A 16,719-nucleotide genomic window follows, 5' to 3' on the forward strand; every position below is an offset into this window, starting at 1 on the left:
AACTAATTTTGACGACAAGATGCAAAATATATGTGAAATAACAACGAGAAGGAATGAACAAATGATGTGCACCATTTATCATTCAACACAAACAACAATATGTTTGGAAAATTTGGTAAAATTTAATCATTTCTACGCTAATCACCCTCAATAATTTAAATTGTTACTGATTTCTTGCAAATGAGGGCATTGCAAGATCTTAAGTGTGGGAAGGGGTTAAATTCTTTCGGATTTTTAAAATTTTTATCTTAAACACTTGGTTACCATTAAAAATACTAGTAAAGCAGTAGTGGTATTAGAATCTAGTGCTCTCTGATAATAAAGAACAGCCCTAGTCTTATATACTGACTACCCAATTCTAGTAAAAATTTTCAAAATTTTCAATTAAATGAACTCAAAATCATGTTTATACATATTTATGAACGATAAAACTAGGTGTTAACACCCAAATTATTGTTACCTTGGAAAGGACATAAATTGAGAAACAAATCAAAATGTTAGAATTCATTTAAAATGGAATAGAGGACAATAAAAAGGAAAATAAAAGCCAAGTGTGGGAAAATTTACCAAGTTATCTTAAACATATGTCACATATTTCTGTAACAAATAACTGAAAATACTTTTGCTTTGGACTAAACTAAACTATTTTACCCGATGAAAGAAAAGAAGAGATGGATCTACATGATGAATCAATTCCATCATTAAAAAGAAGTAAAGTCTTCCGAAAAAGACACGCGCTTCTTGATTTAGGTCAGGAAGTTGTCGTCCAGATTTTCTATTATCGACGAATGATGATGAAGATTTGTCCGTAAAGGTTTAGAGTTATGAAAAAGATATTCGTTAATAACTACAGCAGGTACTGAATCATTTGGATTCTTTGAAGGCAGGTTTAGTCTTTGTGATTTATCCACAGCCTCCTTCATGGATTGCTCAATCCGTTTTTCAGTACCAAGTTTTCTTTTGAGCTTTTCCAACGTATCTTTCTTTATCATCATACTTTTGACTGTTAAAGTCATCTACAGTTTTTGCTGCTTCATTCAGCTTTTTCATAATTCAGAGAATTGTTTCGCAGACTAGGTGCTTGATAATGCTAAAAATGAACATATATTTCATAGCATTATTCCCCAAGAAAGACAAGCTTTTAGTTGCAATTGTTCTATTTACAAGTGATATTCGTTTAAATATTAAAAGGTGAAGACAACAGACAGATTCGACGAATTGAAGACGCAAATGACCAAAAAGCTCAAAAGTACAAAATACAATCAAAGTGGTTCCAATTATTGATAAGAAACGTCTCGAAATTACAAGAGTACAAGATTCAAAACGCAAAGTACAAGATATTAAATTATTCGCAAGGACGTTCGAAAATCCGGAACCGGGACCAGAGCCAACTCTCAACGCTCGACGCAACGGACTAAAAATTACAAGTCAACTATGCACATAAATATAATATAATATTTAAATAATTCTTATAATTATTTATATATTATATAATATATTATAAACCGTCGGCAAGAAAGGCTCCAAACTTGTGTGAGCTGTAAAAGCAAACTCCGCGAGTTGCGGAGTTTGCAGTGCAAAAATTACGCGAGTCGCGGAGACCCCCTGAACTCAATTCCCTATAAAAGCAAACGAATTCTGATCATTTTATATCATCAATTATATCAATCTCTCTATATCTATACGTAATATTTATATTTATATTTATATTTTAATTTTGATTTTAATTTTAAATCCTAATAATAAGGGTATGTTAGCGAATGTTGTAAGGGTGTAAGTCAAAATTCTGTCTGTGTAACGCTACGCTATTTTTAATCATTGTAAGTTATGTTCAACCTTTTTACATTAATGTCTCGTAGCTAAGTTATTATTATGCTTATTTAATCCGAAGTAATCATGATATTGGGCTAAAAATATTAAAATTGGGTAATTGGGCTTTGTACCATAATTGAGGTTTGGACAAAAGAACGACACTTGTGGAAATTAGACTATGGGCTATTAATGGGCTTTATATTTGTTTAACTAAATGATAGTTTGTTAATGTTAATATAAAGATTTATAATTGGACGTACCCATAATTTACCATATACACTCGATCGGACACGATGGGCGGGGTATTTATATGTACGAATAATCGTTCATTTAACCGGACACGGGAATGGATTAATAGCCACTAGAATTATTAAAACAGGGGTGAAATTATGTACAAGGACACTTGGCATAATTGATAACAAAGTATTAAAACCTTGGGTTACACTCAGTCGACATCCTGGTGTAATTATTAAACGAAGTATTAAAATCTTGTTACAGTTTAAGTCCCCAATTAGTTGGAATATTTAACTTCGGGTATAAGGATAATTTGACGCGGATACTCGCACTTTATATTTATGACTGATGGACTGTTATGGACAAAAACCAGACGGACATATTAAATAATCCAGGACAAAGGACAATTAACCCATGGGCATAAAACTAAAATCAACACGTCAAACATCATGATTACGGAAGTTTAAATAAGCATAATTCTTTTATTTCATATTTAATTTCCTTTATTTTATATTTAATTGCACTTCTAATTATCGCATTTTTATTGTTATTGTATTTAATTGCACTTTTAATTATCGTACTTTTTAATTATCGCAAGTTTATTTTATCGCACTTTTATTATTCGCAATTTCATTATCGTTATTTACTTTACGCTTTAAATTAAGTCTTGTATTTATTTATTATTTTACATTTGGTTTTAACTGCGACTAAAGTTTTAAAATCGACAAACCGGTCATTAAACGGTAAAAATCCCCCTTTATAATAATAATATTACTTATATATATATTTGTATTTTTATAAAAGTAAACTAATATAGCGTTAAGCTTTGTTTAAAGATTTTTCCTGTGGAACGAACCGGACTTACTAAAAACTACACTACTGTACGATTAGGTACACTGCCTATAAGTGTTGTAGCAAGGTTTAAGTATATCCATTCTATAAATAAATAAATATCTTGTGTAAAATTGTATCGTATTTAATAGTATTTCCTTGTAAAATATAAAGCTATTTTATATACACCTCGCATAACATCAGTGCTTCTTCAGATTTGAAGTACATAATTCCAAGAGATAAACGTTATATGTTTATGTATAACTGTTGACGTAGAAACGCTGCAAAATTCGAAGTTAATGATTGATGATTCCCGGTATTTGGTATGGTAATTATTGTTACGAGATGTAGATAAATACACGATAGGGTTTTCAATGAATATGTAGTGAATTGTCGGAGAAACTTACGCCAGAGAATACTAAAGTTGCTGGTACATTCACTGCTAATATGATGGAACATAAAAGGTTCTCCGATAACGATAAAAGAGCATGCGTATATATCAAGGTTATAATAAGGTTGTTTCGAATGAAAAGTCGAAGTTGACTCACTAGAGCGGTGACAAACTGGCTACTGTGAAAAGGAATTGCAAAATTATTTTTGGTAAAAACAATGCCAAAGGAGCTAGCACAGATACGTGTTAAACGTTTACTTATGTTCCGAGAATTTTTCAGGTGCATACATCTTTCCTTTCGTAGGTGAAGTGCAGTTGGTTCATCCTTTCGATTGAGGTGTTTTTCAAGAATCATGAAAGGTTTGAACGCAGATTGAAATCGTCAAGATACAAATGAGGTTTAAAATGAAATCAAGTGGCAAACTTGAAGAAATGTTTAGTTTCATATGTTATAATCAATATTTTAATTCATTTTAATTATCCAATGTTAGTAGTCCACATTTGGTAGTTCAATAATACATATATAGTTTAATATATAATATTCGAATTAATTAATACGTATCGTGACCCATTGTATACATGTCTCAGACTCGATCACAACTCAAAGTATATATATTATTTAAGAATCAACCTCAACCCTATATAGCTAACTCGATCATTACCGCAAATAGAGTGTCTATGGTTATTCCAAATAATATATATATATGACGTCGATATGATATGTCAAAACATTGTATTTGTGTCCCGATATTTAAAATGCGTAAATAACAGTATTTAAATGACAATAAATAAGGTGCGTAAAATAAATAACAGAAATTAAATGACGATAAATAAAATTGCGAGAAATAAAATTGCGATAAATAAATGTAATCAGGAATTAACAGTTAGCTAGGATTTTGTTAGCGTGGAATCTTAACAGAATTTCTCATAGTTAATTTGTTTGTTTCTAACAAATTTTATTTTGTCCAATGTTTTCTTCATTATGCCACTTGTTGGATTCTGATAGGTCAAAATCTAAATATGAAATTGAATAAAAATGATTATTCTGAAGTGAACGGATACGTATATCTGTGGATGTAAGTAAGAAAGTAAATGACTGTTTAATCAGATTCGAAGAATGTACAGTGTAACTTATTAATGTGAAATCTAAATATTCCTCGGGTATTACCTAACCGTTAAAATATTTTCACCATTAACAGTTTGTTCAAAAGAATTTTTAATTACAATCTTTATGAAAACATATATACATATATATTTCCTTTAGATGTAATCATGGATTTAATGAGTTAATATGATATTAATCTCATTTGCTTTATCGTTAGAACTAGAATACATAATCTCTAAAACATTAGAGATTACATAATCGCAATGAAGAAAGAAGATAATTGATGTAGAACGATTCGTAGAGCGGTGATTATGCTCGAGGTACATAATGAGATATTGTTGCGTGTGATGTTGAAACTTGGGTTGTTGGTGGTATTGGTATTGATGTTGGTGCCAGTGATGTTGCTGAAGCTGGTACGTTTTGCACCATATTTTTCAAGGCTACAACTCGAGCGCGAAGCTCGTTGACTTCTGCTATTACTCCGGGATGATTGTCGGTTGAGACGAGTGGATAAATAAGGTTTAGAATTGTTGATAGAATATAATCATGACGAGCTACTCTGTGAATGAGGCTGGAAATGGTATTTCAGATAGGTTCGCCGGTAAGTGCTTTAGGTTCTTCGCCAAGAGGTGAATTCGGTTGATGGAAAGGATCGCCTTCTTCGTGTCTCCATTGATTAAGTCGACTACGAACCCATCAGATGAATTGGGGATGGCTGATTGGTTGATTCATTCTGGTGATACTGTTTTCGGAGCTTAGGTGAATATTCATATCGGAATAGCTATCAGAATAACTATCGGAACAGATATCGGAATCCGAGGGACTCGAACTGGTTAAGGGATCCATCTCGTACGATCAGATGAAGGATTTTCGATAAGAAATAGATTAGAGGATGTAGATTAGTACCCTGCAATACATAATTTACATATGCATATATAATACTAAAATCCCATAAGTTACGGAGCAATCTATGGAAGCTGTCAGACAAGGGTAACAATAACAGATACGCTAAGATATGAATTTATCTATACGCTGTCTAAGAAACAGAGGCAGTAAGACATGTCTAGACTTTAAGGAAGATAAGCAAATAATTTTCGACACTAAATGATAAGCAAAACTTTTGACATGCAGACACGGTCGAAGTCCAGACTCACTAATGCATCTAAACAACTATCAGTTAGACACACTAATGCAAGACCTGGTTCACTAAGACCACCGCTCTGATACCACATGTCGTGACCCATCCTAATCTATCTGGACAAATACATTACATTTGGTTACATCGCGAGGTACTTGACCTCTATATGATATATTTTACAAACATTGCATTCGTTTTAAAAAAACAAACTTCCATTACATCAAAAGTTGACAGATATGCATATCCTTTCATAATATATCCAAACTATGAATGACTTAATATTAATCTTGATGAACTCAACGACTCGAATGCAACATCTTTTGAAATATGTCATGAATGACTCCAAGTAATATCCTTAAAATGAGCTAATGCACAGCGGAAGATTTCTTTCATACCTGAGAATAAACATGCTTTAAAGTGTTAACCAAAAGGTTGGTGAGTTCATTAGTTTATCATAATCGATCATTTCCATAATTTTAATAGACCACAAGATTTTCATTTCCATTTCTCATAAATATACGTCCCATACATAGAGACAAAAATCATTCATATGGATTGAACACCTGATAATCGACATTAACAAGATGCATATAAGAATATCCCCATCATTCCGGGACATCCTTCGGACATGATAAAAAAAACTCGAAGTACTAAAGCATCCGCAACAACAGATGGGGTTTGTTAGGCCCAATAGATCTATCTTTAGGATTCGCGTCAATTAGGGGCTCGGTTCCCTAATTCTTAGATTACCAGGCTAAAGGGGGCATATTCGACTTCGATCCATTCAACCATATAATGTAGTTTCAATTACTTGTGTCTATTTCGTAAAACATTTATAAAAGCGCATGTATTGTCAGTCCCAAAAATATATATTGCAAAAGCATTTAAAAAGGGAGTAATGAAACTCACAATACAATATGTTGTAGTAAAAATATTCATACGACGATACTGAACAATGCAGGATTGGCCTCGGATTCGCGACCTATATCATTTATATATATATATTAACACATATAATTGTAATTGAACATATTTATATATTATTAGTGATATACTTGTTATTTTAATAAATTATGTGTTTCGTTAGTAACTTAATTAAATGTATTTATTTTATATTCTTTAAATAAATAAAAATGTTAATATAGTTTAGTTAAGTATATTTATATATGACTAATTTTTATTGTAGTAATGATAATAATATTAGTAGTAATATTGATAATAATAGTAATATGGTTTTTATAAAAATAATAATGATACTAGTAATAATAAAAATGATAATTTTTATAGAAAAAATTTGTTTCAATAACAATACTACTTACATTAAAAATGATAATAATAATAATAATAATAATAATAATAATAATAATAATAATAATAATAATAATAATAATAATAATAATAATAATAATAATAATAATAATAATAATAATAAAATGAGTAATAAGTAAACTACCTCAAAGAAGTAGTCCTAAAAAAAATGCCCAAGTCCGGGTTTGAATCCGCGACATCCCGCTAACCCGATAACGCCTTTAACCATTCCTATGTCACCTCATTTCTGATTTAATTAATACACTAAATCTATTTAACCTAATATAAATGTCTGTTTTACTCTTCTTTTTAAGAAAAAAAATATAATGCCACAACCGGGGCTCGAACCCAAGACCCCTCGCTAACCCATTGATAACCACAACCACTCGTCCATTTTAGTATTTCTGATATGTTGCGAAATCTATATATACTTAGCATATTATTTATGTTTCTCTTCTTCATCAGAGTTGCAACTAACTGGAAATCATTACTACCATATTCTATCATCATCATCATTCCTATATCTTTAATTACCATCATCATCGACTTAACATCACTTAACCTTAATTCCAAAAGATCACAATCATCATTATATCATTATTTATATCTTTATCTATTTCATCCATCATAATCATAATCATAATTATAATCATAAAACATATAACTTATAACCATAATCATCATCATCGTATTACCTATCTCTATCCTCATTCTCGTCTGTCTTCACCAATCATCACAGTATCACCTCATTATCATCAATTACTCGATATCATTTTCATCATCTTACTTGCGGATGTTATAACTTGCCAGCAGGAAAAAAATAATCAAGTAGCAGAAGCCACTGATTGATATTATCCATAATCTAGCACAAATCCTTCGGCCCAACAGTAGCTTCCTAAGCCCAAGTTGTAACTTCACTTATAACATAAAGGGCCCAAGTTCAATTAGCCCAAGTGAGAAAAGGAAAAAGTCAGCCCAAGTTGTTGGTTAATTTAATATTAAGAAGCTGATGTACATGGTTTACGTTTGTATTTAGAATCCAAGATATCTACCCCCATTTCCTTTTCCCATTTATGTTGGCCATTAACCTAAAGCTTGTCCCACATGATTATTTATTCCTAAGGTTGATAAATCAATGCATCTCTTTATATATTATCTCCCAGGTTAACGTTTGAATAACATAAAATATAGTAGTAGAAGTTTGCAGCGAATATGGTGTTTGATCTTCTCATTTTGAACCCCAACAAGAACGATAGCAAACTGCATTTAATGGTTGTTTTGGGTTGTGATTTTGATTAAGAACAGTGAAATAGAAAAGGATCACGCTCAAAAGCGGCAGCAGGAATGGTGGATGGCAAGGTGGTGGTGACGGTCTAAAGAAGAAGGGATGGTGGTGTGTATGTGTTTTTGGGTGATGCAATGGTTATTGAAGATTGATCATGGTGGTTATGGTAATGGGTGGTTTGATTGTTGTGATGATTTCATCGAAAATAAAAGAAAAGAAAAAAAAATATAACAAGAACGAGATGTATATATAGAGAGAGAAATGTAGGGTTATTCGATTGTAGCTGTACACGTAGCAGCTATGGTGGTGGGTGGTGATTATAGTGGTGATCGAATGGTGCTGATGAAGCTTCAGTTAGCCAGCATAAACAGTAAAATGAATCCGGTTGTGGGTTGTGGGTCGTAACAAGAACAAAGAAGAAAGAAAAAAAATAATAATAAGCAACAGTATCGTAGTTGCAATAGTCGATGGTGGTGTGGGTTTAATGTGGTGGTTTGATGAAACATAAACCGTAAACAGTAGTAATTCATCAATGAGACTGTCATCGAATAGGAAGAAGAAAAATAGCAACGGTTATTGTCGTAATAAAAGTAACGAGCAGGATAGAAAAAAATTATAATCGAATGGTGTTGGGTTGGGTTTCACCGGTTGTAATAAGGGTTGATCAATGAAGTATCGAAGGTGGTTTAGTAAATGGTTCGTAATAGAAACAACAAGGTGATTGGCTGTGGGTTGCTCTCCGACTAAAACAGAAAAATGGATAACGAGTTGGTGATGATGCAAATGATATAGAAATAGTCACTAACAGTGGTTTGGTGAGTTCTTAAAGCATAGAACAAGAATAGATGCAGAAGAGTAGAGAACATGGGTCTTGGTTTGATATAAGTGGATATGCAGATATCTAAATCTATATATAATTAATTAATCATAATATTATAATAAAATATCATGATACACGTTGAGAATAATAGTAATCCAAGTAGTAATTGAAATAGTTCAGCAGCCTAGATTTTGGATTCATATTACCGACAGTTTTGGCGGACTGTGTATCGTGCGAAACTAGTAGCGGATAAAAGTGTTCAGAAACATCCAATATTTTTAAATTAACTATATTTATTTATTTTGGTCATTATGGTATAAAATTCAGTCATTAATCTAATTAATAAAAATTACATCAACTGTCCCTCTCATTTATGGGAAAAATATAAAAAGTGTTAAAATTAAATAATTAGATCCTAAATATACTTTTAATAAGCCTATAACTAATATAACTCATTTTCGGATCACCTATTATTTTAAAATTATATAAGTTCATTTTTAACTTGATTAATAACCATTAAGATGGTAAACGAGTGCTACGAGCGTTTATTAAATAAATTCTAAATTATATATATTTAATGTACTTTTCATATATAGATAGATTTATAGTAATATCATGTATTATTTTATTTACACAAATAAACTAACTCATATAAGTTTCCATTTCATATATATATATATATATATATATATATATATATATATATATATATATATATATATATATATATATATATATATATATATATATATATATATATATATATATTTACAGATAGTGGTTCGTGAATCGTCGGAAATAGTCGAAGGTTAAATAGATATCTGAAACAGTTTAAAATTTTTGAGACTCAACATTATAGACTTTGCTTATCGTGTCGGAAACATTCAAAGATTAAGTTTAAATTTGCTCGTAAATTTTCGGGTCGTCACATATTACTCAACCATAATAATAAAACTCTATTTATCAGCTCATATTCGTCAAGAAAACATTTTTATAGTTAGCCATGACAACCTCGATCAAATTTTGGGACGAAATTTCTTTAACGGGTAGGTACTGTGATGAACCGGAAATTTTCGACCAAATTTAAACTTTATTCTTATATGATTTCGATACAATAAGCAAAGTCTGTAATGTTGAGTCTCAAAATTTGTGAACTGCTTACATGAAACTGTTTGACCTTTGACTACTTCCGACGATTCACGAACAAATATGTAAATAATTATATAAATATATAAATTTAAAAATATATATTTATATATATATATATATATATATATATATATATATATATATATATATATATATATATATATATATATATATAAATTTTTACATAAGTAGTATTATATATATTGTAATATATATAAAGTTTATAAAGATTAAATATTCAATATATGTTATTTTATAATATATTATATAATTAGTAAATATGATATAATTAGTAAACTGTAAATTTAATATATTAAATAAAATTACAAGTTGAAAATTTATTTGTATAATTATTACTTTTATTATTAATATTATTACCAATATCAATATCAGTATTATTTTTTTAATATGAAAATAAAATACATGTAACTTATTAAATCTTTTATATCATTTGTATTATTAAATAGTATTATCATTAAGAATTATTAGTATTATTATAAATTAATATTATTATTAGGAACTAATACCTTTTATTATTATTAACATTTTTTTATTATTATCATTATCATTAATTATTATTAAATTTATTAAATTTATTATTATTATTATTATTAATATCATTATTATAATTAATGGTAAAATTATAATTAATATTATGACTATTATTTTTATAATTGTCGTTATTATTATAAGTAATAAAATTTAATATTATTATTATGAATAATATTATTATTATTATTTATTTTTCTTATTACTTATTAACATTATAAATATTATGAAAATAATTATTATTAATATTATTGTAACTAGTATTATTATAAATAAAATTAGTATTATTATTATAATTATCATTAATAATATTATTATTAATTTTATTAAGATTAATATGACTTATTATTATTATTACTCTTATTATTATAAATATTATTTTTAATTGTATTTAGATAATTGTTAATATAATTATAAATATTAATAATAATTATATAATTCATACGTAAGGATTAAGGACTCAATTCAGTTCCAATCACTTTCATTCTGTTTAAGTTGTCGACTTCAAATCATAAACCATTCCAAAATCTGTTGCACATCGATATCTGCTTTATCTATTTTATTTTTTTTCGTTGTTTTCTTCTTCTACTTTATCTCATCTGGCGAATCAATTTTCTGTATAAAACAAGTAGTCCTGCTATTGGAGAAAACATTCACCTTTACACTCTCATTTATCAAACTCAAAAACCCTTTAGAACTGGTATCCAATTGAATGTAAAATAGAAGAAAAAGAAGAACCAGGAAACCCCTGTTCTTGATCGATTTTATCAAAATCTCGAATTAGAATCTCATTTCAAAATTTACAAATGCAAAGTTGTTATAAATCCTTCACTTGAACTTTCTGTAAAGTTTCAAATCTCAACTTTTCATATTGAATTCAAATTTTGAAGTCAAACATATTTTTTTAAAAAGTCAAACATTCGTTCATGATCAAATTCAAAGTTGCTGTTATGATTTAAGTTAAATTAACGAATCAGATAGTTTCTAATAACAATTTAAAAACTTTTTCATGTTATAAGTTTGATCTAAAACATTCTTAAATTCAAATTTTGATGTTAAGTTGTTCAACGTTTTTTTTTTCTTTCTGTTTCAGTTAAATTTTTTTATTTTCTGTTACATAATTAAATCCATCATACTATGGTTGTTTTTCTGTTGTTATAAAGTCTTAAACCTTGTTTGAAAAATCGTTTTATGATTATGGTATCCCTGGTCGACTTGTTGTTCAGTGGAGAAGAAGAAGAGGTAGAAAGACAGATAGTTATAGGGTATATAATTCAAGCGGGCTATTAAAATAGAAAAAGAGAAATAGACGGATGGTTAGGAGCTTGTGTGTGTAACCGATAGGTCTCGGGTTCGAGTCCGGGCGGTGGCTGTTTTTTTTAAAGCTTATTTGATAAGGTTCGTGAATCCGAGGCCAACCTTGCATTGTTCAGTATCGTCGTATGAATATTTTTACTACAAAATATCGTATTGTGAGTTTCATTTACTCCCTTTTACCCTTTACATTTTTGGGACTGAGAATACATGCGCTGTTTTTATAACTGTTTTACTAAATGCTTTGAGATATATTTTTGAACTGAGAATACATGAACTGCTTTTATAAACATTTGATGAAATAGACACAAATATTCAAAACTACATTCTATGATAGAATTATTTGGATTCAGAGGTTCGATTTCTATAAAGATCGTATTATCGACCATCGGCGAGATGATTTTGTCATTGCACTTACGCATTAGCTCCCGAAATGGTTTGATTTTGTAGTTAGTAACGGAGAGATGATTTTTTCATTGCACGCACGCATTAGCTCCCGTTTTAGCTACCCTCGGAGAGATAATTTTGCATTGCACGCACGCATTAGCTCCGTTGTAAAATTATATTGTATTAACTACCACGGTTTGATGATTTTGCATTGCACGCACGCATTAGCTACCGTTGGTGAGTTGTTTTGAAAGGTTTCGGTGTTCTTCATATGAATGATTTTATAGCAGGAGTAGACCTGCACAAATTATTTTCTAAATATGAGTATCTTGTGGTCTATTATATTATTGGAAATGAATGTTTGTGATAAACTAATGAACTCACCAACCTTTTGGTTAATACTTTAAAGCATGTTTATTCTCAGGTATTAAAGAAATCTTTCGCTGTGCATTTGCTCATTTTAGGGATATTACTTGAAGTCATTCATGACATATTTCAAAAGACGTTGCATTCAAGTCGTTGAGTTCATCAAGATTATTATTAAGTCAATTATAGTTGGATATATTATGAAAGGATATGCATATCTGTCAACTTTCGATGTAATGAAAGTTGTCTTTTAAAAACGAATGCAATATTTGTAAAATGTATCATATAGAAGTCAAGTACCTCGCGATGTAATCAAATGTAATGTATTCGTTCAGATGGATTAGGACGGGTCATTAAACAAGGAACATTAAGTTTCGGGTTACATCTCACCAAATCCTCGATTAATTCTTTGGTCTCTTACACGGACGCGGATTGGGGTGTGGTTGTCCTGATACGAGGAGATCCACTTCTGGATATTGCATATTTTTGGGTGATAATTTAATCTCATGGTCCTCCACACGTCAACCAACTATGTCTCGTTCGAGTGCTGAAGCCGAATATAGAGGCGTTGCAAACGTGGTATCCGAATCATGCTGGATACGGAACTTATTGTTAGAATTACACGTTCTTATTTTGAAAGCAACCTTAGTGTTTTTTGACAATGTGAGTGCAATTTTCTTATCCGGTAACCCTGTCCAATATCAACGCACTAAACATATTGAAATAGACAAACATTTTGTTCGGGAAAAGGTTGCTCGTGGTCACATTCAGGTTATATACGTACCCACTTGTTTTCAGTTTACCGACATTTTCTCTAAGGGGCTACCTCGTATTTTGTTTCAAGATATTTGATACAGTCTAAACATACGTCCTCCTTCCGCTTAGAGTGACGGGCTATATTAGACATATATTAGTCATATAGGTGTATATCTCATAATGAGCTTCAATCTCCTTATTCTTAGTATAGATATTATTCATACACAGCAAATGACTTCCATAATTGTAAGCACATGTAATTGTATATATACGGTATTCAGTTGATGAATAAAGGATCGATAACATTAACTTACAGCAAACACAAAGTGAAGGCATGGAGATAGCATGCTGACATGCGTGTATGATCCATAATGTGATCATAGGACATGCTTCATGAAATATGCATATGAGAGTTGTTGACTTGTGAAACGTGTATCAAGAAAAAACTGCTTAAATCCAAATGTATCGATACTGATCATGATTAATTGGGTTATGATTTGGGCTTGTAGCATTGGCTCGTATCAATGTGTGTTGTAGGTAATAGCAACAACAATAAAATTCGATCCTACAAAAGTGAAGTATGTGAGAGGTAAGATGTAGACATTCTTTTTCCTATCTAGAATAAAGAAAAGTAATTTTTAGCTATATTTTTAGCAAAGATTGTCAAAAGTCAAGATCAAAATTTCTAAAGAAATTGTAACGCAATTATGCTGGTAATCTAAGATTTTAGTTAAATAAATAAACTATTTATTATTTCATGAAGATTTACAAGCCAGAAAACCGACTGTATACATTATACGTCATACATACATTATACATCATCAATATTATTGCAATACATATAGGAATACTCTGGAACTTCTATCAAAACTTAAGACGACAAACATGTTACTTCAAAGTCTTGACATTGCATGGACAACTTTTTCTTGTTCATGTAGTTCTTCATGGTTGTACCGAGTTTGATCCAAATGAATTCCCTTTTCAGATCTTTTGATGTTTGACGGTGTGTTTTCAGATATTTTAAGATTTTTTGCAATTTGCCTCAGTTCCACTTTCTGAACTTTACCTGTTCCTGTTTTTGGTAGCTCTTTCACAAACTCTATCTTCTTTGGTACCATAAATTTCGACATGGTTTTTCGACAATAGGCTAGCATTTCATTTTCTGTTGTTCTTTTCGCGGCTTCTTTCAGTACAACAAATGCACAAGGACTTTCTCCCCACCTCGGGTGAGGCATTGCCACCACTGCTGCTTCGAGTACGGCAGGGTGTTTGAACAAAACAGACTCTAATTCCACGCTACTAATATTTTCACCACCCGAGATGATAACATCTTTAGACCTATCTTTGATTTCAAGATATCCATCTGGATGAATAACCCCAACATCGCCGGTTAAAAACCATCCGTTTTGGAAGGCCTTTGAGGTCTCTTTCTCATCTTTCAAATACCCTTTCATAATACTACTTCCTCTTAATACTATCTCCCCCATTGTCTTCCCATCACGAGGGATACTTTCCATAGTATCCTTATTCTTGACATCAACGTCCTCAAGTGCGAGTATACCAACACCTTGTCGAGCTTTTAAAGCCGCCTGCTGATCTCTAGGCAGTTGGTCCCACTTGGTTTGCCATTCGCAAACAAGCGCAGGTCCCGTAGCCTCTGTAAGACCATAAGCATGCATTATATGGAATCCAAGATCTTCCATTTTCTCCAGGAGAGACGCCGGAGGAGGCGCCCCTCCTGTAAGTATGTTAACCTTAGAGGATATTTCACAACGCTCGTGTGGTTTAGCCTCTAAAAGTATGTTGAACACAATAGGGGCACAACACATGTGTGTCACCTTGTGTAGAGAGATACTTTTATACATATCTTCCGCGGTTGTATTGCGTATGCATACATTTGTACCACCTCTAGCCGCTACACCCCAAGTGAACGTCCAACCGTTACAATGGAACATTGGAAGTGACCACAAGTACACGGCTTCGGTACCCATTTCCCATCCTTGAATCAAGCTCATGGTGCTCAAAAACGCACCACGATGGCTATAAACCACTCCTTTGGGGTCAGAAGTGGTTCCAGAAGTGTAATTCAACGTGATTGCATCCCACTCGTCTTCTAATTCTTCACCAGGGTACAGTGGATTACCATGTTTAATGAGTTGCTCGTATTCCAAATCACCAAGACGGACCCCGGTCGGCTTGTAAATGTCATCGATAACGATGACTAACGGCATCGAAGAACTGTCCTTAAAACCATCTACCATCAAACGTAACGCCGCAGATGCTAACGGAACGTACTGATAGTCGATGAAAAAGACCTTAGCTTCTGAATGACATAAAATGGTAGCTATGTTTTTAGCATCTAGCCTTGTGTTAATAGCATTAAGCACAGCTCCTGCCATAGGGACTGCGAAATGCATCTCATATAAAGCCGGTATGTTTGGTGCTAGTACAGACACCTGTTCAATACATCAAAACTAAAAATTTAGAAGCATGAATTGAGACAACATTGTTATATAGTTTATAGAACCAACTACATATTCACATAAAATAATTATGTATACTTACAACATCATTCTTGACAACATTTAGGGATCGAAGGGAGTAAGCGAGACGACAACATCGGTCGTATGTTTGACCCCACGTTAAGCGGGCTCCATCGTATATGACTGAAGTCCGGTTAGAGTAAACCTTGGAGGCTCTTTTGATGAAAGTGAGAGGAGTAAGAGGGACATAGTTTGCAGGACATTTTGGAAGTTTATCCATTTAGTATGGTTTCTTAGATGAAACTATATTAACTTTTGTTTGCTTCAAACAAACTTTTTGAGTGACTGTAATTTTAAGAGGGAGATTTTGATCAAGATTGTATGTATAATCATGCAATATATGATTGAAAAACAAGAGTATATATATAGAGGTAGCTAGGATGGTGAGTGGGGTAGTATATGGTGTGAATGGGACCATGCATATTTATTGTAAATAGTTTGGAATATGCAGTGGTTATCATCATTCCACATGTGTTTGTGTGTGTTTGAACACAGCCTCTTGACTTTGAAAGGTTGTACCTTTATCATGATTTGGTTAGATAGCTAGCATCCTCACCTTTAAAATTTGAAAGAGTTCTGAGCTTTTTCCTAGATTACTCGACGAGTAATCCAACTTCATTCATACTCAACTGCATAGAGTTGATCATAATTACTTGTTGACTATTTTTAATTTTTTTTCTGACCATCTAAAAATTCAAACAGAAGACCTCTTACAATGATATAAGGCCCCA

The 16,719-nt window shown here is 31.4% G+C and overlaps 1 protein-coding gene across 1 annotated transcript; it reads right to left on the reverse strand.

Moving 5' to 3' along the window:
• Positions 1–14,248: 14,248 nt before the first annotated feature.
• LOC139850354 (trans-cinnamate:CoA ligase, peroxisomal-like) lies at positions 14,249–16,208 on the reverse strand. The gene is made up of 2 exons (XM_071839935.1): positions 16,011–16,208; positions 14,249–15,901 (listed from the first exon to the last, which is right to left on the reverse strand). Exons 1-2 carry the CDS (start codon positions 16,206–16,208, stop codon positions 14,339–14,341), a joined length of 1,761 nt encoding a protein of 586 aa, XP_071696036.1. The 3' UTR covers positions 14,249–14,338.
• Positions 16,209–16,719: the final 511 nt, after the last annotated feature.

The sequence above is a fragment of the Rutidosis leptorrhynchoides genome, chromosome 5 (assembly GCF_046630445.1).
Source record: "Rutidosis leptorrhynchoides isolate AG116_Rl617_1_P2 chromosome 5, CSIRO_AGI_Rlap_v1, whole genome shotgun sequence".
Taxonomy (NCBI): domain Eukaryota; kingdom Viridiplantae; phylum Streptophyta; class Magnoliopsida; order Asterales; family Asteraceae; genus Rutidosis; species Rutidosis leptorrhynchoides.

What these genes read in the sequence shown, in the direction of transcription:
- LOC139850354 (XM_071839935.1), bottom strand. Translation starts at nt 16,208, where the DNA reads ATGGATAAACTTCCAAAATGTCCTGCAAACTATGTCCCTCTTACTCCT. An exon ending in ATGTTGTCAAGAATGATGTT is followed by an intron (nt 15,902 to 16,010) that starts GTAAGTATACAT and finishes TGTATTGAACAG; the next exon opens with GTGTCTGTACTAGCACCAAA.